The sequence below is a fragment of the Schistocerca serialis genome, chromosome 9, assembly GCF_023864345.2.
Source record: "Schistocerca serialis cubense isolate TAMUIC-IGC-003099 chromosome 9, iqSchSeri2.2, whole genome shotgun sequence".
Classification (NCBI taxonomy): Eukaryota; Metazoa; Arthropoda; class Insecta; order Orthoptera; family Acrididae; genus Schistocerca; species Schistocerca serialis.
In genome coordinates this window covers 379,630,335-379,653,756 of record NC_064646.1, presented here as the reverse complement: position 1 = coordinate 379,653,756, position 23,422 = coordinate 379,630,335, and the positions used below count along the sequence as shown (strand labels likewise).

The 23,422-nt window shown below is 40.0% G+C and overlaps 1 protein-coding gene across 2 annotated transcripts in view; it reads left to right on the top strand.

Annotated features, from left to right (window-relative positions):
* LOC126418590 (E3 ubiquitin-protein ligase FANCL) overlaps positions 1 to 23,422 on the top strand; it is a 112,071-nt gene that overhangs the window by 39,204 nt on the left and 49,445 nt on the right. For both annotated transcript variants that reach the window (XM_050085421.1, XM_050085422.1), the window contains 4 exons: positions 201 to 354; positions 15,205 to 15,329; positions 15,460 to 15,684; positions 21,073 to 21,144. In XM_050085421.1, the coding sequence (XP_049941378.1) occupies positions 201 to 354; positions 15,205 to 15,329; positions 15,460 to 15,684; positions 21,073 to 21,144 (576 nt within the window). The remainder of the gene's footprint in view (positions 1 to 200; positions 355 to 15,204; positions 15,330 to 15,459; positions 15,685 to 21,072; positions 21,145 to 23,422) is intronic.

The following is a 23,422-nucleotide window of genomic DNA, read 5'->3' as shown; positions in this document are numbered from 1 at the left end:
AATGTTCTTCCCCATAATGTGATCTATCAGCCCTAGATGTTTGATGCAAATACTTTGAAACACTGTGTGTGTGTGTGTGTGTTTTTCTGTCTTTGTTATTCCACAACATCATGTTTATCAGGAATGCATCCATGGAACAAGCAGCAAACTGACTGACTAACAACTAACTTTGCTGGAAGTTTTTTTTGCACTTGTTGCAGGGTCCATCTGTGGGATCAATGTACAGAGTATTTTGTCAACAAGTGGCTTCCTTGCAAAGGTTCTGGACAGTCATGCAAGAGGTTGATTCTTCTTGTTGGGTCATAGATCCTGAAGAACCAAACCTACGTGATACTGCTCGGAGGATCATCATTGGTAATGTTTCGTTTATGTACATTAATATGTTCACATAGTTGAAAGTCCAGCAGGAAAGAGGCAAGATACCTCTTTCAACATCATGGAGCGAAATGAACTCTGCAGCTGTCGCCTTCTTCCTTTCTACCTCCCCCCGTCCCGTCCCCCAGATTTCTTTTGTTACTTCTGCAGGAATCTGATTTCATCTGCATCTATACTCTGAATTACTGTGATTTGTCATACACTGGAATGAGATTATCTGCAGTGGAAGAGAAGGATATGAAGGGCAGAAAATAAGAAAGAAAGAGAAAGAGAGAGAGAGAGAGAGAGAGAGTCCTTTCACTTTGTCCATGATGAGGAAAGGGACACTTTGTCTCATGTCAGCTGGACATTCATCATACTTATTTCATTGATGAAGAATATATACTACAATATTCATAATCCCATCCCAGAAAACTATGGGTGTAGTGAATTCATTGACTGGTATAGATGTCATGAATAGAGAGACTTTTTAAATTAACAACAGAATATTCTGATAACAACTTTTTGTTCCAGTGCTCAATTTTTAAGAAATGTCATTCAACAAAATAAACACTATGTATTGGCATGTACAAATGCTTCATGGCCTTTTTGATACACATTTATGAACAAGTTAGGACAGAATAAGAGTACATATTTGCCATTAATCAAAAATATGGACATGTGGATAAAAAGTGGACAAATCAGAATAAAGCCACTAGTTGTTCCACAGACAAAACAAAACAGAATCTAGAGGTTAGAGAAAGGTTTTGGAAAGCAATCAGATTAATGAAAAGGACATTTACTGCTTGTATACAGGGTTATTACAAATGATTGAAGCGATTTCACAGCTCTACAATAACTTTATTATTTGAGATATTTTCACAATGCTTTGCACACACATACAAAAACTCAAAAAGTTTTTTTAGGCATTCACAAATGTTCAGTATGTGCCCCTTTAGTGATTCAGCAGACATCAAGCCGATAGTCAAGTTCCTCCCACACTCGGCACAGCATGTCCCCATCAATGAGTTCGAAAGCATCGTTGATGCGAGCTCGCAGTTCTGGCATGTTTCTTGGTAGAGGAGGTTTAAACACTGAATCTTTCACATAACCCCACAGAAAGAAATTGCATGGGGTTAAGTCAGGAGAGCGTGGAGGCCATGACACGAATTGCTGATCATGATCTCCACCACGACCGATCCATCGGTTTTCTAATCTCCTGTTTAAGAAATGCCGAACATCATGATGAAAGTGCGGTGGAGCACCATCCTGTGGTACGTTTAGCTCCCTGCTTGCTTTATTCGTCGACTTCCGTGGGCTACGTGCTAAACTGGCCCGCACGCGTTCAACCGTTTCTTCGCCCACTGCAGGCTGACCCATTGATTTCCCCTTACAGAGGCATCCAGAAGCTTTAAACTGCGCATACCATCGCCGAATGGAGTTAGCAGTTGGTGGATCTTTGTTGAACTTCGTCCTGAAGTGTCGTTGCACTGTTATGACTGACTGATGTGAGTGCATTTCAAGCACGACATATGCTTTCTCGGCTCCTGTCGCCATTTTGTCTCACTGCGCTCTAGAGCGCTCTGGCGGCAGAAACCTGAAGTGCGGCTTCAGCCGAACAAAACTTTATGAGTTTTTCTACGTATCTGTAGTGTGTCGTGACCATATGTCAATGAATGGAGCTACAGTGAATTTATGAAATCGCTTCAGTCATTTGTAATAGCCTTGTAAGTGTTAAGCACTCAACATTACCCAGATTAGAGCTTGCTCAGGAGGGACAATGCTTACTGCATCCATACCGTTTCAAAAGCTACACATGCTACTGGGTACAGCTAAGCACAATACAGATTGGCAAACTACTTGTGGGACATTTATCTCACCCCAGTTATATTACACTTGCTCACACATGAAGGGCTCTGCCTTGAGTCAGTATCAAATCTTTTAAAGTGTTAATACTCCTAACAGGCACTTCAGCAGAAACAAATTTTTGTTTAGACAACTATATTGATATTGGATTCTGACATGTATGTCACCGAATTGATTTCCAATGAAAAGACTTGTACCAGGCCATTGAGTCACAGGAAATTATTATTATTATTATTATTATTATTATTATTATTATTATTATTATAATGACAGATCAGTAACAGGTAGTTCCTGTCAAAGTTAAATATTATTTGTGCTGTTGAAAGAAGCCCTTCACATTGAAACATCAACATCCTGATAAGTTGATTGTGGTCTGGAGTAGGTTTTCCCACCACTCTTGTTGTGCTTTGATACCAATTATGATTATGTGACTAGAACCATATTTTTAATGCTATTATCTCTTAAAAAGTAAGTTAGAAAATTTAAGGTAGCTCAAGCTCAATATACGAGGTCTCTCTAAACAGTATCCAACCTTTAATTTTCCCACGCAAGAAAGAGGAAGAGAGAGGAAAGCTTGGTGCCACTGTACAAAGTACCGTATACTCGAATCCAAGCCACACCTGAAAAATGAGACTCAAAATCAAGGGAAAAAAGTTTTCCCGAATCTAAACCGCACCTGAAATTTGAGACTCGAAATTCAAGGGGAGAGAAAAGTTTTAGACCACACTTCCAAATCGAAATAAAGTTGATCCATTGTAACATGAGACACAATTAGGTCGAATGGATGAAGATACAGCTACAATAGTTTGGTTCGAGTCACAAACTTAGCAGTTATGCTTTACCAGGTAGCCATTGCTATGTGTCAGGCGCTCCGTCCATATTTATACGGGTACCCGTCCTTTTTTAAGTGCTTCGTCTGGTTTGAATCGATTGCTCATTTTGCTTTGATCTGATAAGTGCCGTTCTCTTTGTTATAGGTGTTTATGTCACTCTAAGCTGAAAATGCATTATTGTATTGTGTCATGCATTGTTTGTCGCATTCCGATAATGAGTGTTTACGACCTGTCGCCACTCGCGGCATGGCTTGCTTTTTGCGCGCTACCACTGTTTAAAAATTAAAAAAAAGAGAGGAATTGTATCATTAGCAAAACAATGGCAAGAGACTGTTATTTGTTGTTACTTACACTGCCGCTTTCTTTGATAATGATGAACAAGAACCAAATAATAGACTGCCTATGATAGAAAATGTTCTGAGCGAGAGTTTAGTGGAAAATTTTCTCTGTTTGAAAATCTTTGCAGACACCTCTTTAGTGCATTACATTCTGCACTGAAATTAGTCATCTTAGATTTAAAAATCTAGTCAGTTGCCGTGCTTCATTTTTGACTGTATCACTATTCACCATAAGAATAATACGATTATAAACATGACATGGTATGTATATTCTTCCACATTTGCTGTTGTCTCACTCTAGTTTCGTAGTTATTAGGCAGTCAGGATTTAAATGAGATAGCGGCAAGCCGAAAGAATACATGGCATAATGTTTACATTCGTATTATTCTTATGGTGAAGAGTGTGTTGTTGTTGTCTTCAGTCCGTAGACTGGTTTGATGCAGCTCTCTACGCTTTACTATCCTGTGCAGTGCAGAGTAGCAACACTTATAAAATAACAATGTAAATAACTTAGAAATTAAACACTGAAATTTAAAACAAAATTTTATAAGGTTTGTAATACATCTTATACGAAATGTTTAAAATATCAGTCATGATACTGAATCACTATCACTTGATTCTTTGTTTCTCATTTCTTCATACAGAGCATCGTCCTCCGTACCATCTAGTGCATTGTATATCGAACATTTTTTAAATGCTTGTTGCACAGTCTGATTTGGAACACACTTCCATGTATCATAAATCCATTGCCACACTTGCGACAAACTTGCATGTTTTACACGTCCTGCTGGTGTCAGTTGTCTGTCGCTTTTCGAAAGCCAGTCTGTGTACATGCGTTTAAGGTTGTCCTTAAATGGTTTATTCAAACAGACATCAAGTAGTTGCAGAATTGACGTCATCCTGCGTGGAATTATTGCAAAGTCCATTTTGATTTCCTCTTTCGTTTTACTGCAGGTGTTTTATGGCCTGCGTACACATGTAATACCAACAGACTGCGTAAACCAAGCATTGCACCAGGACGATTATTCCACACATACCTAATCCATTCCAGCACCATGTCCTCCGAAAACCACCCAGCTTCGTTTGCTTGTACAATTACAGTTTTTGGAAACACTTCCATTTTCGGTGAAGTCTTTTGCTTGAAAACTATGAATGGGGGTAACACATGTCCATCTGCTGTGTGAGCAAGCATGACGGACATCTGCTGTTTTTCACCCCCTGATGTAAGAACACTTATGTCTTTCTTTCCTTTGTTGTCGACCGTATAATTTGACGGCATGTCAAAATATATGGGAGTTTGGTCAGCATTTCCTATCTGACCAAGAAGGTATTGCTTTTCTGTGCGCCGTCTAATTAAGAAACGCTGAAATTACACTAGTTTTTCTTCATTATTTTTCGGCAGCTTCTGTGCAACTAAGTTTGCCTCCGAAGTGAAAAAACGCCAGCCCTTCATAAACAGATCAATCCAGCTGTGACTAGCCTTAAAATTTAAGGGGACTCTGAACGTCCTATACCTCCAATGTTAAATGTAAGGAACATTTTCTTATGAACAATTAACACCAGAATGATGACACTTTCACAGTATAATATTACTTATATTTAATACCATGTACCATATGGATTTTAATTTATTGGTGTTTTTTGGGAAGATATTAATTATTTTGTTACTGAAAATAATTAACACATTTTTTGGCATAGTATCTTTGAAATAAAATCTGTTATCAATTATGTATCACAAAAAGGCTATGATACAAGGTGTATATTGGCACTGTTTACATTCCTTGAAAATTTTGTCTTTATCTCTAATAGTTTAGCAGAAAATGTTCCTTATATGGCAAAAAAAGTGAACTTCTGGAAAACGAGTTTCAAAGTTTCGCTAAAATTTTAGTGGAGTCCAGCACCATAAGAGGGGTTTTCACTGTCACTAGACATCCCCCCATCTAGCCTTCTTTTCACACCTTTCATTCTTTGTCTGGCTTGCCTCTCACACTCCTTTTCTTTCCTTTCAGCATACCATTCCCTTTCATTGTCTATTGACATCATTGCACTCACCATGTACTTTCCGGGCATCACATCCAACTTCTGCAGCACATTGCACTTTATAATGTTACCTTTGTTGTACGTAGCAATGGCATCATATACTCCAAAATGAAGAGAATGAATTTCCACAAACACATTTTTTGGGATTCTGCTCCAAATTACCGTATTTACTCGAATCTAAGCCGCACCTGAAAAATGAGACTTGAAATCAAGGAAAAAAATTTTTTCCAAATCTAAGCCGCACCTGAAATTTGAGACTCGAAATTCAAGGGGAGAGAAAAGCTTTAGGCCGCACCTCCAAATCGAAACAACGTGGTCCATTGTAATATGAGACACAATTTATGTTGAATGAATGACGATACAGCTACAATAGTTTGGTTCGAGTCGTAAGCTTAGCAGTTAAGCTTTACCAGGTAGCCATTGCTATGCGTCAGGCGTTCCACCCGTGTTTATACGGGTACCCATCCTTTTTCACGTGCTTCGTCTGGTTTGAATTGATTGCTTATTTTTCTTTGATCTGATAAGTGTCATTCTCTTTCTTATAGGTGTTTACGTCACTCTAAGCTGAAAATGCATTATTGTACTGTGTCATGCGTGATTTGTAGCATTCTGATAATGAGTGTTTGCGGCCTGTCGCCGCTCGCGGCATGGCTTGCTTTTGTGCACACTACCGATGCTTACAATTTAAAAAAAAAAGAAAAAAAGGAATCGTCTCATTAATAAAACAATAGCAAGAGACTGCTATTTGTTGTTACTTACGCTGCTGCTTTCTTTGATAATGATCAGCAAGAACCAAATAATAGACTGCGTATGACAGATGCTTTGAATGAGAGTTTAGTGAAAATTTTTCTCCGTTTGAAACTCTTTGCAGATGCCTCTTTAGTACATTACATTCTGCACAGGAATTAGTCATCGTAGATTTAAAAATCTAGTCAATTGCAGTACTTCATTTCTGACTGTATCACTATTAGGCATAAGAATAATACAAATATGAACATGACATGATATGTATTATTCTTCCGCATTTGCTGTTGTCTCACTCTAGTTTCGTAGTTTATTAGGCAGACAGGATTTAAATGAGTTAGCAGGAAACACGAAAGAATACATGGCAAAATGTTTATATTCGTATTAGTCTTATGGTGAACAGACTACTGCATGTGATTCACAATTCATAAAAGTTCCTATAAGGGACCATCTCTTCTCACAGGTAGGAAAAAATTCAGAATGTAGAGTTGGCCATATTGCCATAGATCCCAAACAGTCTTGCCAGTCGGATTTTCGTAGTCCATTGAAATGCTGCTACATTCGAAGATGAACAATACGGAATTTGTATTAACTTCGTTGGATAATGTATGAAAATGCAGTGGTCGAAACTCTGGGCGGAGAAAAAAGCTCGTTTTCCACTTTTTTTTTTTTTTAAATTTATTTACTGACGCAGTGGTTTTGGCGCCAGTATTTAGTTATGGCGGCACCTACCAACATTTTTCAGAACTTCCGCTTATTTTGCACTCGATTCTAAGCCGCAGGCGGTTTTTTGGATTACAAAAACCAGAAAAAAAGTGCGGCTTAGATTTGAGTAAATACAATACATTATTCACACTCTCATTTTGATTTTGTGTACGTCCATGGAGACATTTCTTCACAAGTTGAGTTGCAGAAAGATCTCTGAAAATTGGTTTTATAGCCTTCATGACAGTTTCTGGTAGACTGTGATTATGATTGTACTTGCACCAGCAATTGGGTCCCTGTGGGCGTAGTTCCATGTAGTGGTTCCTCGTCAGTCGATAAGGTGTGGTAGTAAAGTGCCATTACAGCCTTTTCCATTGCATCAACACTGTGAGTATTTTGTCTTATTGCCAGTCCATAATCTCTCTGCAATCTGTTGATTACCTCATCTGTCAATCTTTTAGCTCCACCCAAAGATTTTCCATCACTGAGTACTTGGCCTTTCATTGTGGTCTTCAGTCGACGCAGCCTTGTTCCCATACGTTTCTGAACATGACCTATACACTCCTGTTTAGTAATGGTAACATCATTTCCATAAGGTTTCAGTTAAGATACAGCAGCAAAAAACTTCGAATCACCATCCCCCAGGAACTGTAGGTATCTGACCTTGTAACACAGAAGAGAGCGACTGAAAATGTCTTTCACACCGGAAACTTCCATGGACCCACTAGACCCACTGTAATTCCTTTGACAGTTTTCTGCATGCTCATCCTTCACTCTTTTAGGACACCTACAGTGCTTGGATTTAATTACAACATCTATAACTTCTGTAGTATCAGCACTTGTTGCCGTTATTACCCCATTATGTGAAGTGTGCCCACACTTCTGCCACGTACCATCTAGTCCGACAATAAGGTCCCGAGGATTCTGAACATCTGGAATTTCTTCATTCACCGCCACAGCCTCCTCCACAGCTTCTTTCATGGATTCTTGTGCAATATCTTCAACACAGGATCCAACAACAGAGTTATATTTTGAGAATTTCGTTGGTGGTGGTGGTAGATTCATTACACCACAAAACATTTGACCAGCAGAGTATCCCTTACCGATTGACCTTAGAGGATAAACACATCTAATATTTGCACCATAGTACTATCAGTTTCACCTTGGCCTATTTCGACATATTCTGAGTTCCAAAATGAAACACTGTAATGACAACTAGTACAATGGAGACAGATTTCTGCTGCAAGTCCTATATGTCGCTTGACATTTACTGACATACTCAATTTGCAACATTCCTTACACAGTACTGAACTCTGAATCACCTTTGAGAGCAATGAAATGTTAATTATTTCATTCACATTATCCTCACTACACTTCTCCAGTAAACTGCAGTATTTTTCAGTTGATCCATGCAACTTCTTGCTTGTGCTAGAGACAGGAGTAGATTTCACTTCATGAATAACCTCACTATTTTCAGAATCATTTCCCAAGGTCAGAAAAATTGTCACAGTTCCACTAGTGCACCTCAGAGGAGGCTTCTTCCTCTTGTAAACTCTGTTACTAAATGGAGGCATATTTGATAAGTTACAGTTACACAACAGAAATACAACACAAATCGTGCAATAAGCATCAAATGCTCAATGTAAACAACAGTATCCAAAGACTACAATACGCAGACAAAACAATTGCCTATCAAATCGTGTTGCAAACATAATATAAAGTCTTTGGAAAGACTGGAAGTTTTGAAAAACGATGTTTTCAATGAACATGTATCCACGGAAATTCAATGTCGCGACATGCCCTCTACAGCACATTATTGAAAATTGTATTTTCAATACTTGGAGTTGAGCTACAGGTAAGATTAATATGTCATTTTAAAGAGGAAGATCTGTAGTATTTTATTTCACAATAAACTGAAAACCCAAAAGTTCATCATTTTTAGGTTCCGGGTTTCCTTAAGATTTTTTGCTCTCTAGCAATTTCATGTGCCTTAATTTTTAAAATTTCGGCATTCACAGGCAGGAATTTCTGACGCTGTTCCTTAACAAATTCATTTAAAATCATTTATAGTGCATGATATCGGCCACACTTTGGCCCACTAAATGCTTTCCCTCTGCTTGAACATTCAGCAGTCGTCATCGCCTGACGTTTCTCTCATCAATCCCGTATCGCAGACCTGCAGCACAATTAGAACATTGTTCCGCAAAAGAAATAACTCCCCTCTTGAATTTGGCACTATAATGAAAGCGCTACATTATGGTTCACGAACACCAACAAGCACTTCACAAAATTCCACAAAGCAATAGGTGCCACTACGTGAAATCTTAATGAGCCCCAGCGTAGCAACTTGTGCAACAATCCTGAAGCCTTGGGCATTGTTGGTATTTTTGTGTAAAGAAATTTATTTTTGTTGCTACGAATATTTGAAAGGCTGCTACATTTGAAGATATGGAATTTCTATTTACTTCGTTGGATAATATATGAAAATGCAGTGGTTGAAACTCGGGGCAGAGAAAAGAGCTCGTCTTCTACCACCTTTATATAGCTTTCGCAACCCAAGGTTGCTTCATCAGGAAAGAGGTAAGGAGAGGGAAACACGAAAGGATGTGGGTTTTAAGGGAGAGGGTAAGGAGTCAATCCAATCCCGGGAGCAGAAAGACTTACCTTATGGGGGAAAAGGGACAGTTATACACTCGCACGCACACACACACATATCCATCCGCATATATACAGACACAAGCAGACATGTGTAAAGGCGAAGAGTTTGGGCAGAAATGTCAGTCGAGGCAGAAGTACAGAGGCAAAGATGTTGTTGAGTGACAAGTGATGTACGAGGGGCGGCAACTTGAAATTAGCGGAGGTTGGGGCCTGGTGGGTAACGGGAAGAGAGGACATATTGAAGGGCAAGTTCCCATCTCCGGAGTTCTGATAAGTTGGTTGTCAGTGGGAAGTATCCAGATAACCTGGACGGTGTAACACTGTGCCAAGATGTGCTGGCCATGCACCAAGGCATGTTTAGCCACAGGGTGATCCTCATTACCAACAAACACCGTGTGCCTGTGTCCGTTCATGCGAATGGACAGTTTGTTGCTGGTCACTCCCACATAGAAGGCTTCACAGTGTAGGCAGGTGAGTTGGTAAATCACGTAGGTGCTTTCACACGTGGCTCTGCCTTTGATCGTGTACATCTTCCGGATTACAGGACTGGAGTAGGTGGTGGTGGGAGGGTGCATGGGACAGGTTTTACACCAGGGGCGGTTACAGGGGTAGGAGCCAGAGGGTAGGGAAGGTGGTTTGGGGATTTCATAGGGATGAACCAAGAGGTTACGAAGGTTAGGTGGACGGCGGAAAGACACTCTTGGTGGAGTGGGGAGGATTTCGTGAAGGATGGATGTCATTTCAGGGCAGGATTTGAGGAACTTGTATCCCTGCTGGAAAGCCACATTCAGAGTCTGATCCAGTCCTGGAAAGTATCCTGTCACAAGTGGGGCACTTTTGGGGTTCTTCTTTGGGAGGTTCTGGGTTTGAGGAAGTGGCTCTGGTTATTTGCTTCTGTACCAGGTCGGGAGGGTAGTTGCGGGATGCGAAAGCTGTTTTCAGGTTGTTGGTGTAATGGTTCAGGGATTTGGGATTGGAGCAGATTCATTTGCCATGAAGACCTAAGCTGTAGGGAAGTCACCGTTTGATATGGAATGGGTGGCAGCTGTCATAATGGAGGTACTATTGCTTGTTGGTGGGTTTGATGTGAACGGATGTGTGAAGCTGGCCATTGGACAGATGGAGGTCAACGTCAAGGAATGTGGCATGGGATTTAGAGTAGGACCAGGTGAATCTGATGGAACCAAAGGAGTTGAGGTTGGAGAGGAAATTCTGGACTACTTCTTCACTGTGAGTCCAGATCATGAAGATGTCATCAATAAATCTGTACCAAACTTTGGGTTGGCAGGCCTGGGTAACCAAGAAGGCTTCCTCTAAGCAACCCATAAATAGGTTGGCATACGAGGGGGCCATCCTGGTACCCACAGCTGTTCCCTTTAATTGTTGGTATGTCTGACCTTCAAAAGTGAAGAAGTTGTGGGTCAGGATGAAGCTGGCTAAGGTAATGAGGAAAGAGGTTTTAGGTAGGGTGGCAGGTGATCGGCGTTAAAGGAAGTGCTCCATCGCAGCGAGGCCCTGGACGTGCGGGATATTTGTGTATAGGGAAGTGGCATCAATGGTTACAAGGATGATTTCCGGGGGTAACATAATTGGGTAAGGATTCCAGGCGTTCGAGAAAGTGGCTGGTGTCTTTGATGAAGGATGGGAGACTGCATGTAATGGGTTGAAGGTGTTGATCTACGTAGGCAGAGATACATTCTGTGGGGGCTTGGTAACCAGCTATGATGGTGCGTCCGGGATGTTTGGGTTTGTGAATTTTAGGAAGTAGGTAGAAGGTAGGGGGTGCGGGGTGTCGGTGGGGTCAGGAGGTTGATGGAGTCAGGTGAAATGTTTTGTAGGGGGCCTAAGGTTCTGAGGATTCCTTGAAGCTCCGCCTGGACATCAGGAATGGGATTACCTTGGCAAACTTTGTATGTAGTGTTGTCTGAAAGCTGACGCAGTCCCTCAGCCACATACTCCCGACAATCAAGTACCACGGTCGTGGAACCCTTGTCAGCCGAAAGAATGACGATGGATCGGTCAGCTTTCAGATCACAGATAGCCTGGGCTTCAGCTGTGGTGATGTTGGGAGTAGGATTAAGGTTTTTTAAGAAAGATTGAGAGGCAAGGCTGGAAGTGAGAAATTCCTGGAAGGTTTGGAGGGGGTGATTTTGAGGAAGACGAGGTGGGTCCCGCTGTGATGGAGGAGTGAACTGTTCCAGGCAGGGTTCAATTTGGATAGTGTCTTGGGGAGTTGGATCATTGGGAGTAGGATTAGGATTATTTTTCTTCGTGGCAAAGTGATATTTCCAGCAGAGACTATGAGTGTAGGACAATAAATCTTTCACGAGGGCTGTTTGGTTGAATCTGGGAGTGGGGCTGAAGGTGAGGCCTTTGGATAAGACAGAGGTTTCGGATTGGGAGAGAGGTTTGGAGGGAAGGTTAACTACTGAATTGGGGTGTTGTGGTTCCTGATTGTGTTGACTAGAATTTAGAGGTTTTGGGCGGAGTGAAGCTGGAAGTGGGAGATTGAGCAGATGGAAGAGACTGGGTCTGTGAGCAATGAGAGGAGGTTGAGGTTTGTTGGAAAGGTTGTGGAGGGTGAGTGAGTTGCCTTTCCGGAGGTGGGAAACCAGGAGATTGGATAGTTTTTTGAGGTGGAGGGTGGCATGCTGTTCTAATTTGCGGTTGGCCTGTAGGAGGATGCTCTGAACAGCCGGTGTGGATGTGGGAGAGGAAAGATTGAGGACTTTGACTAGGGATAGGAGTTGATGGGTGTGTTCATTGGCTGAGTTGATGTGTAGGTGAAGGAATAGGCGGGTGAGGGCTATGGATTGTTCAGTTTGGAACTCGTATAGGGACTGATGGAAAGAAGGGTTACAGCCAGAGATGGGAACTTTAAGTGTGAGGCCTTTGGGGGTAATGCCAAATGTCAGACAAGCCTGAGTGAATAAAATATTGGAGCGTAATCTGACTAGGGCGAAGGCATGTTTGCGGAGGGAATGTAAATAAAACTTAATGGGGTCATTGTGGGGATGTTGTAAGGGTGACATGGTATTAGAAGGTGGAAAGTGTAACATGAAGATTAAGTGACAATAAAAACATATGGGGAGAGATAAAGGTGAAGTAGAAATTAACTGGAGTTCTGGTGTGAAAAAAGTCGAAAAAGTGTTGGTTTAAGCAGAGCTATGTTGATCCTTTGTGAACTTGGGTTGGTAAACAACGATGTGTACAAATGTTAGGTAGTTGTGTTGCCTCCAAAACACGTTAAAGGGTGGAGAAATACGGGAAAATATCGAAAAAACTGTGTGTAAATGTATTAAAAGGACTGATTATGTGGTGGCAGATTATGAAAATGAGGCTAACAATTGTCTGATGAAGAAGTAATAACGTTAAAGCCTGTGGGAAGCTGCTAAAAAATGATCGGTTATGTGGGAAAAACGGGAATGGAAATAAAACGAAAGTTGTTAGAACTATCTGAAATGGTTGTTTAATAGGTGAAAGGTTACACAAGAATTGTATATAAACTGGGAACGGTGGATTTTATAGCAGTGGTAGTGTTGAAAGGGTTAAAAAAATTTTTGTTATGGTTTGGAAGTAAATTATGTATTATTGAGTATATACAGGCTGGATAAATTGTATGGTGGATTATGGAGAAAAGGGAAGGTGAATACAAAGTGAAACTACTTGCACAAAGAAAAAGAGAAAGTAAGATGACAGAAAAGATTTCTAAATGCAACAGTGACAATAAAAAACGTAATAGTTGGGTTCAAGTTAATGATATGAATATAATAGAAAGAAACATTCCACATGGGAAAAATATATTAAAAAAGATGCTGTGACTTACCAAATGGGAAAGCACTGCTAGATAGGCACAATAAAAACACACACAAATATCAAGCTTTCGCAACCCACGGTTGCTTCATCAGGAAAGAGGAAAGGAGAGGGAAAGACGAAAGGATGTGGGTTTTAAGGGAGAGGGTAAGGAGTCATTCCAATCCTGGGAGCGCGGAAAGACTTACCTTAGGGGGAAAAAGGGACAGGTATACACTCGCACACACACACACACACATATCCGCCCACACATATACAGACACAAGCAGACATATGTAAAGGCAAAGAGTTTGGGCAGAGATGTCAGTCGAGGCGGAAGTACAGAGGCAAAGAGTTGTTGAGTGACAAGTGATATACAAGGGGCAGCAACTTGAAATTAGCAGAGGTTGAGGCATGGTAGGTAACGGGAAGAGAGGATATATTGAAGGGCAAGTTCCCATCTCCGGAGTTCTGATAAGTTGGTGTCAGTGGGAAGTATCCAGATAACCCGGACGGTGTAACACTGTGCCAAGATGTGCTGGCCGTGCACCAAGGCATATTTAGCCACAGGGTGGTCCTCATTACCAACAAACACTGTGTGCCTGTGTCCATTCATGTGAATGGACGGTTTGTTGCTGGTCATTCCCAAATAGAAGGCTTCACAGTGTAGGCAGGGCAGTTGGTAAATCACGTGGGTGCTTTCACACGTGGCTCTGCCTTTGATCCTGTACACCTTCCAGGTTACAGGACTGGATTAGGTGGTGGTGGGAGGGTGCATGGGACAGGTTTTACACTGGGGGCAGTTACAGGGGTAGGAGCCAGAGGGTAGGGAAGGTGGTTTGGGGATTTCATAGGGATGAACCAAGATGTTACGCAGGTTAGGTGGACGGCGGAAAGACACTCTTGGTGGGGTGGGGAGGATTTAATGAAGGATGGATCTCATTTCAGGGTGGGATTTGAGGAAGTCGTATCCCTGCTGGAGAGCCACATTCAGAGTCTGATCCAGTCCCGGAAAGTATCCTGTCACAAGTGGGGCACTTTTGGGGTCACATAGAAGGCTTCACAGTGTAGGCATGTCAGTTGGTAAATCACGTGGTTGCATTCACACGTGGCTCTGCCTTTGATCGCATGAATGGTCACAGGCACACCGTGTTTGTTGGTAATGAGGATTTCCCTGTGGCAAAACATGCCTTGGAGCACGGCCAGCACATCTTGGCACAGAGTTACACTGTCACGGTTATCTGGATTCTTCCCACTGACACCAACCTATCAGAACTCTGGAGATGGGAACTTGCCCTTCAATATATCCTCTCTTCCCGTTACCCACCTGGCCTCAACCTCCGCTAATTTCAAGTTGCCGCCCCACGTACATCACTTGTCACTCAACATCTTTGCCTCTGTACTTCCGCCTCGACTGACATCTCTGCCCAAACTCTATGCCTTTACATGTCTGCTTGTGTCTGTATATGTGTTCCATCAACGTACCAACGCTTTCGTCGGCAGAAGTTGGTTGTGGCGGCACCTACCAACATTTTTCAGAGCTTCCACTTATTTTGCACTTGATTCTAAGCCACAGGCGGTTTTTTGGGTTACAAAATCCGGAAAAAAAGTGCTGTTTAGATTCAAGTAAATACGGTAAATGAACCACTTTAATTTTCATAAATGTAGATTCTTTGTTGATATCCAGCCAACCATTGCAACATCAAAGATGAAAACTGTGTGTGAGCAAGACTAAGACTTAGGCTGTCCAGCACTCGTAGATAAAATTCATAATGTTTTCATCCAAAATTATTAATGTCATGATATTTTATAAATCTGGTCTCTGTGATACAAGTATAAGGTAACTTCCTAACTAACCAATCTCTCATTTATAGGTGAAAATGTCTCTTTGCAACTGCAGGTGAATCCATGGGATCCTTGTTCTCGTCCTGATATCAAATTTCTAGGGCCAGAAAAAACTGTGTCAGAGTTCCGTGAGAGACTCATTTACAGATTTGAGGTAAATGTTCAGAATTTTGAGACTGTTTTTATTGTTTTACTTGTAATGTGCAGATAGTTTTAACTCTTGTGTTCTCCTAGTACAAAAATATTTCATTTCAATTTCTCATGTTGTTTATCCTCATTTCCAGGAATGGGATTCTGAGAGCAGCCTTCCAGACAACCTTAAATCAGTTTTGGGTTTCGAAAGCTTTCCTGAGAAACCAGAAGGTACTGGTGAGGATGAGGCAAACCTTTTGATACGACCAGGAGAATGTTTTGTTTGCTTTTCAGTTCGCTTGGAGGGTAGCTTGCCATCAGAGGCTTGTCCATCTGAAAGATGTGGCAGCATATTTCACATGGACTGTCTTTATCAGGTGTGTGTCTGTTGCATAAAAATACAAAGTGATACTGTGTAGACTCGTAATATCCATAGACAAAATGTTTTTTTTTTTTTAGTCCAAGTTAATAACTGCGCACTCATATTAGTGCCACAAGACTATGAGAAAGCATAGGACATAATTGACAGATAATACCAGAAACATTGATTCACACGTATCTGTTAAAACTATTTTACTCTGTCTCTAACCTGACTTCTCCATGGGGAAAAACTGCAGTTGATGTTTTGTAAGGCCTGATCATGGGATCATTACTATTATTGCTCTTCTTTAATTATCTACAGTATGCTTCTATTTGAATCAGAAAGCAAAATTACAGTGAAACCCTGCTTTTACACTTTTCAAGCGACTTCAAAAAATGGTGTAAAATGTGGGAAAAAGTAAAATTTTGGAAATAACGTTTTAAGCTGTTAAAGTTATGTATTGGATACCCCCTTGCATTTTCGCACTTCGTGTATGTGTACATAATAGGCATCAAAATGTTCATGTTAGGGACTTTTTATTAGCTAAAAATGGTTTGCTATCTACTAAAAACCACTGATATGAATGGGAACTGATAATTGGGAAGCAGAAATGTTGGACTCAATTTCATACATCATTATCGATGTTTTTGGAATGCCTGCACTGTCATTCGATATTTAAATAATGAGGCACTGCATCAGTTACTATTATTTCATGCTTAGCACAGTGTGTTTCAAGAATTTTTTCTTGATATCAAGTGCAAATATTTACCTAAGTATTGTGTGTGGTGTTTGCATATTTGTTGATTTGTTGCTCTGCGTCTCTTGAACTGTAACTGCCTTTTTGAGGTTATTCGGTACTATGTTTCCTCAGTTACGTAGAAAACCACATAAACGTAATCTATCACCAAAAATACGTATGTAAATATTGCTCTTAACAACGAGAATAAATCCTTGAAACATGTTTTACTCAGTGCGAGAATATGCGTAATTCGCGCTGTGTTTAAACCAAAAACATTTGATCAGTGCAAACAGAATGAAGGTGTCAACCACTGCTTCAAGTGGCCAAAAGACGAAACACATTGAATATGTATAGTTGTGTGGCCATCTTCTGCAGCAGCTGTTAATATCTGTCATTATAGGTTATCTGTCTTGAGCTGACTGCAGTGTAACTAAAATTTACATTAATTACATTGTGGTCATCTCAAGACAGATAACTTATAATAACAGACACTAAATATGGTTCGACAGACGTGTGACGACTATTACAAAAATCACACAACTGTGCATGCACTGTAGAAACAGTATGGAAATGGTGTGACTGGTCATGATACATTTGGACATATGAACCTAGTTACTCCTATCCTACTAAGTAGAGCACCCTGGTGACAAGAAACTTAACCATATAACTTTTGTAAACACTACTTGATGGCTAGTGGTTGTTTTTTCCCCAAGAACATTTTTTCATAAAGTGTAAACATGAGAAAATTATAAATATGTTGACACAAAATTTGATGGGAACGATAAAAGTGTCGAAGTTGGTGGGGAAACGTTAATTCCAGGAATGTAGAAGTTGGGTAATACTGTAGTGTTTTTGCTAGTTACAACTACCATTGCCAAGCTGACTAAAAAAGGTCAACAGAAGGAATAGTACATTATGTTTTTGTTAAAGTTAGCTAGTGGTGTTACACAAATAGGCAAGCTTCAAAGCTTGAAAAAACACAAAACTTTCAAAAATGTTTCACATCCAATAAATACAGTGTACCAACAAGAAACTAAAAATTAGTATAAAATTTGTAACTTCTTGATGAAGGAGTTCAGAGCTGGAAAAACTATGTATTATATCCAAACCATTTAGTTTTTGTTACTTTTGCCACAGGAATTACCTAAATTTAGAGACAAAGAAATCAGTAAGTTATATTTTCTGTAATAAAAAATAAAATAAAATTCTTTTTTGATCCTTACGGAATTTTGTTTCGTATATAAGAACAAGTTTAAACAGAATGTATATGTGGACAAGAAAAAAAAATCCCTGATTTTTCCAGATTTCCCAGCCAAAACTACATTTTTTCCTGGGGGAAAATACGCATTTTCCTTGAGAAAAATACATTTTCTCCATGTTAAGTGATGGTATACGTTTGCTCAAGATTGTAAAACTTATCAATTCTTTGAATGGTAAAAGGTTTTATGCAATGGTGTAGAACTCCCCAAACTTCAGGAAACATAACCCAGCAAAAACACAATAATGCATTTTGGAAAAATCTTCGATGAGCGGCAACATGCACACTGCGTATTTTTGTATTAAATACAAATTCCATCAACCACAGATGTTAGTTTCTGAAGCACTGAAATCAAGAGTGTGATGCGCTTTTGTCACCCAGTCATAGCTCACATCATGTTATCTCACCAGCAAATGACAGTGGATATTCAGAGTGTAGGACATGTGATGTAGGCAGCCAATAACAGCATCTGTGAGCTAGTCTGCCAATAACAACATCACTGTTAAGTAAGAGCATGAACACACAAATAGAAAAAGTTCATAGCTTAAATTAATGTACATACAGCACGAGGTGCATTCAAGTTCTAAGGCCTCCGATTTTTTTTCTCCGGACTGGAAAGAGATAGAAGCATGCGCATTGTTTTAAAATGAGGCCGCGTTCATTGTCAATACGTCCCAGAGATGGCAGCACCATACAGCAGATGGAATTTTACCGCCAGCGGCGAGAATGTGAACTGTTTTAAATACTTAAAATGGCAACGTTTCCCTTACTTGAACAGCGTGCAATCATTCGTTTTCTGAATTTGCGTGGTGTGAAACCAATTGAAATTCATCGACAGTTGAAGGAGACATGTGGTGATGGAGTTATGGATGTGTCGAAAGTGCGTTCGTGCATGTGACAGTTTAATGAAGGCAGAACATCGTGTGACAACAAACCGAAACAACCTCGGGCTCACACAAGCCGGTCTGACGACATGATCGAGAAAGTGGAGAGAATTGTTTTGGGGGATCGCCGAATGACTGTTGAACAGATTGCCTCCAGAGTTGGCATTTCTGTGGGTTCTGTGCACACAATCCTGCATGACGACCTGAAAATGCTAAAAGTGTCATCCAGGTGGGTGCCACGAATGCTGACGGGCGACCACATGGCTGCCCGTGAGGCATGTTGCCAAGCAATATTGATGCGCAACGACAGCATGAATGGGACTTTCTTTTCGTCGGTTGTGACAATGGACGAGACATGGATGCCATTTTTCAATCCAGAAACAAAGCGCCAGTCAGCTCAATGGAAGCACACAGATTCACCGCCACCAAAAAAATTTCGGGTAACCGCCAGTGCTGAAAAAATGATGGTGTCCATGTTCTGGGACAGCGAGGGCGTAATCCTTACCCATTGCGTTCCAAAGGGCACTACGGTAACAGGTGCATCCTACGAAAATGTTTTGAAGAACAAATTCCTTCCTGCACTGCAACAAAAACGTCCGGGAAGGGCTGCGTGTGTGCTGTTTCACCAAGACAACGCACCTGCACATCAAGCTAACGTTACGCAACAGTTTCTTGGTGATAATAACTTTGAAATGATTCCTCATGCTCCCTACTCACCTGACCTGGCTCCTAGTGACTTTTGGCTTTTTCCAACAATGAAAGACACTCTCCGTGGCTGCACATTCACCAGCCGTGCTGCTATTGTCTCAGCGATTTTCCAGTGGTCAAAACAGACTCCTAAAGAAGCCTTCGCCGCTGCCATGGAATCATGGCGTCAGCTTTGTGAAAAATGTGTACGTCTGCAGGGCGATTACGTCGAGAAGTAACGCCAGTTTCATCGATTTCGGGTGAGTAGTTAATTAGAAAAAAAATCGGAGGCCTTAGAACTTGAATGCACCTCGTATAGCTACAAGAAGAGCTAAGCTTTCACATATAATATTGTTTTTTTTCCCCTCATGTTGCACTGTAAGGACTGTCAAACACAAATGCGCCAGTAAAATTTTAAGTGATGATATAAAAGTCTGGTCTTCTGAGCCCAAAATTTTTCAAAGTTGCTGTCCCTCAATTTGTTAAATTTTGAACGAAAGTCAAACACTCTGTGATGCAAGAAATTCATCAAACATACTCACACATAACATAATTCACCTTGCATAAAAGGTAATTTATGTTGAAAGTAACGTATCTCAAAACACCATTCGCAATATTACCCTGCGACATGCTAGGAATAGGTTTGTTTGAGCAGTTGCCAGATAGTGCCAGAAGACAGGCATTACTGTACATGCACAGCTATGATGATGTAGGAAGCCCTTGCTTGGTGTTTGCTCTGCTCATACACCCTATGTTGCATTTTTGTTCGGAATTTCGTTTTTAGTGGAGCATCATGTGGCCATGTTCGCAGTATGGCAAGTTGATCGGAGGGGACATACGGAGCTAGTGTACGTAGTGCAATTGTTTTACCATATCATCTCCAGCTAAGGAATGCAAAATTACATAGCAGTCATTGGCACAATGTCTGTTTCAAAACTGGACTCTTCAACTGAAAGTAAGCAAATACTTTGCTACGTGGTGACTTCAGATTTTTTTTTTTTAATTTTTTATTTTCATTTTTATTTTTATTTTTTTTTTATTTTATTTTTTTTTTTAAGTCGTTCACAGCAATACTCTTATGTAGCATTTCCAATCAAGTTTACATCCACACAGCACTGCAAAAAGAAATAACATCAAACCTACAGGAGGCACCAGAAGGGTATTGAAACGTGTCATGATCCAAAAACATTGTATATGAAAAATTCTGCTAAAGCTTTTCTTTGTGATTTTTCGGGAAGCAAGTTTTCTGGGAATGTCATTACTGTATTATCTCATGTTCAGCTCTTTATTATAGCATAATGCCATACATGCCAGAACATGAAACAGTGCACTTGAAATTCAGCAAACAATTGAAACTAGCTAATAGTGTGGAATGATCACGGACACTTGTGTGTGCACTGTGTTTTGTTGTTGTAAATGCCGCATTATCTTTGCAACTTTATTTTAATTTGGTGTTTTTTTTCTGATTTACATTTTATTGGTGCAGTATTACTCTGCAGCAGTGGCCTGAAGAAAAATTCATTTTAGAGTATCAGTTCTAACCAGTTAAAATTACATATTTAACTCAACACTAAAGCAATAAAAAAAAATTCTGGAATTGTAAAAAATTTCCGGGTTTTTCCCAGTTTTCTCCAAAATGAAAAAAGTTCCTGTGCTTTTCCTGGATTTCACAGTTGTCCCAGGGCGAATACACCCTGTTAAACCATGTAGTGTAACAATATTGAAGAAAATTCCTTCGTTTCCATAAGCTATGGCAATGTCCTAGAATACCCAAAAACTACAACAGTATTGTCGTAATTCAAGCATGAGAAAAACTAATAGCCACTTTCTTTATAGTTGCTGATGTCACTTCCCACCAGCCACCGTAGCTTCAATAGAATTAGTGGGGAGTGTCCCAGCTGTGGTGCTGTGAGTATTTTATCACACTTCATTTTTCTTTTTCTATGTGTTTAAATATTTGTTCACTAAATATTTTGTTCTAAGTACACTGATTGTGACAGTAATTAATGAGATAGTTAAATTGGCTAGAAAAGCTGATAGTACAATGTGGTACCCACCTATTGCAATGCCACTTGAATGATTAATGTTAATTTCCATCTACATATCTCCTACAAGCATCATGCTTTTGTTCAGTATCCGTCGCCCATCCATATGCCCTAAACTATAAACTATAATCTTCCTTCCTTATTTTTTTCCCCTAAAAGAAGCCTATCCGACTTTTTGTAATTTTAGTGATTTTCTCAGTTGAATTTTTGTTGCTGTTTGTTCTAATCTTGGATGCTTCTTTGATAACAGAATCCTAGCATTATAGTTCCCTTTGTTTGATATATTGTGAATACTCTGCGCAATACTCAGCAACCGTGTGAATAGTTTGACCTATGTAGATGCTACCACATTCACAGGAGACACTACACTTGCTAGGAATACTCCTAGTTTTCATAGCTATGTGTTATCTAAAGAAGAAACATATAATTATAAACTTTCCATTTGCAACACTAGGAATTGTGCCTCCTGAAGATAAATTGAGTGAGGTGGTGTACTGGTTAGAACACTGGACTTGTGTTCATGAGGATATCAGTTAAAATACCTTTTTGGCCATCCAGATTTAAGTTTTCCATGATTTCCCTAAATTTCTCTGTGCAGATACTGGGATGGGCCCTGTGAAATGGGCATGGCCTCTTTCCTGCACCATCCTTTTGTAATCCAAGCTTGTGCTCTGTCTCTGTCAGTGCATTCGATGGGATGTTAAACTATAATCTTCCTTCCTTATTTTTTTCCCCTAAAAGAAGCCTATCCGATTTTTTGTAATTTTAATGATTTTCTCAGTTGAATTTTTCATTTTATACAATTAACCAACCTTCTGGATATTCTGGTTTTGTCCATGTGTTTTAACTGTAATTCTTTCCTGTTATTTGTTTTGTCTTAAGTGCTGCCTAACTTTCACGTGTAACTGTGTCACTTAGACTCTTTTTTCGTATAGCATTATTTCTCAGTTAATTCTTCATCCTTACCTAAAGATCTTTTGTGATATAGAGCAGTCTTACTCTTATTGTTCAATGTAATTATGGTGTCAAGATTCCCTGGGATGATGTGCAGCAATATAATGACAACAAATTATTGTCTGTTCTGTCCTGTGGCACATAGACTGTTGCAGTTGCTAGTTAGTTGGTTTTCAATGTTGGCAACCATGTAGTGATGAGGTGGAACCTGTTTCTGGTGAAGGATAATAGTGTCAAGCAACGTTGGTACATCAACCATTGTGGCTCCTCCATTGGTAGCAATAACACCAAATGTTCGTGTTCTTTGGTTAACGGTACCCATAGTGGGCATTTGATGTGGTGATTGTAATGTGGACAGTGGCCTCTGCTGTGGATACGTCTGGCCAGCTGTATGTGGTGGAAGTGTGTGTGTGTTTGTGTGTGTGTGTGTGTGTGTTTGTGTGCGTGTGTGTGATGATGATGCTGATAACACTGGATTATTTCTCCAAAGCTCTTCTCCATAAATGATATAGTTAAATACATGCTGAGAAAGAAAGAAGGAAAGGTAAGACTAACAAAATCTCATCACCCTTGAGGTCATTATACATACAGTATTCACTGAGAAACAGTATGAGTCAGAGTGCCATTTTTCTTATCTGTAAATATTTTTATCGTGTGTTTTTCAAAAGTTTACTATATGCATTTTGTTTGCTCATTGGATTTGGGAAGAACGAAGTTGTGATGATTTTATTGCATATGCAAAAATCTTCAAAAGCTTTTGCTGTTTGTTATCGACCATTGTTTGTTGTGACTGACACTTGTTGCAAGCCTTGAAAATGAGAACGTTAGAAAATGCCATATTGATAGTGTCAAATATGATGGATCTTGTTTTGACATTTTTGATGACACAGAAAGGGCATATTTTGCATCAAACAGAATTCACTTGAGAAAATTGTCGAATTAGAAGGAGCCGAAATGACTGACCAGTACTTACATTCAAGTGGCAAAATTCCAGTACTGGTGATCGGACGTTTTTAAAATTGGATAAAACTACTACTACCTTTTATATATGCCAGTCATCCCTAATGAAGATAGAAACAGGACAACTTAGTGCCATAAGAAGTGCTAATGTATTATAAGAGGCTGCTAGAGACTGTGGTCATGTTCGTGAGAGTTGCATTTATGTGAGTGAATACGCATATGTAGTC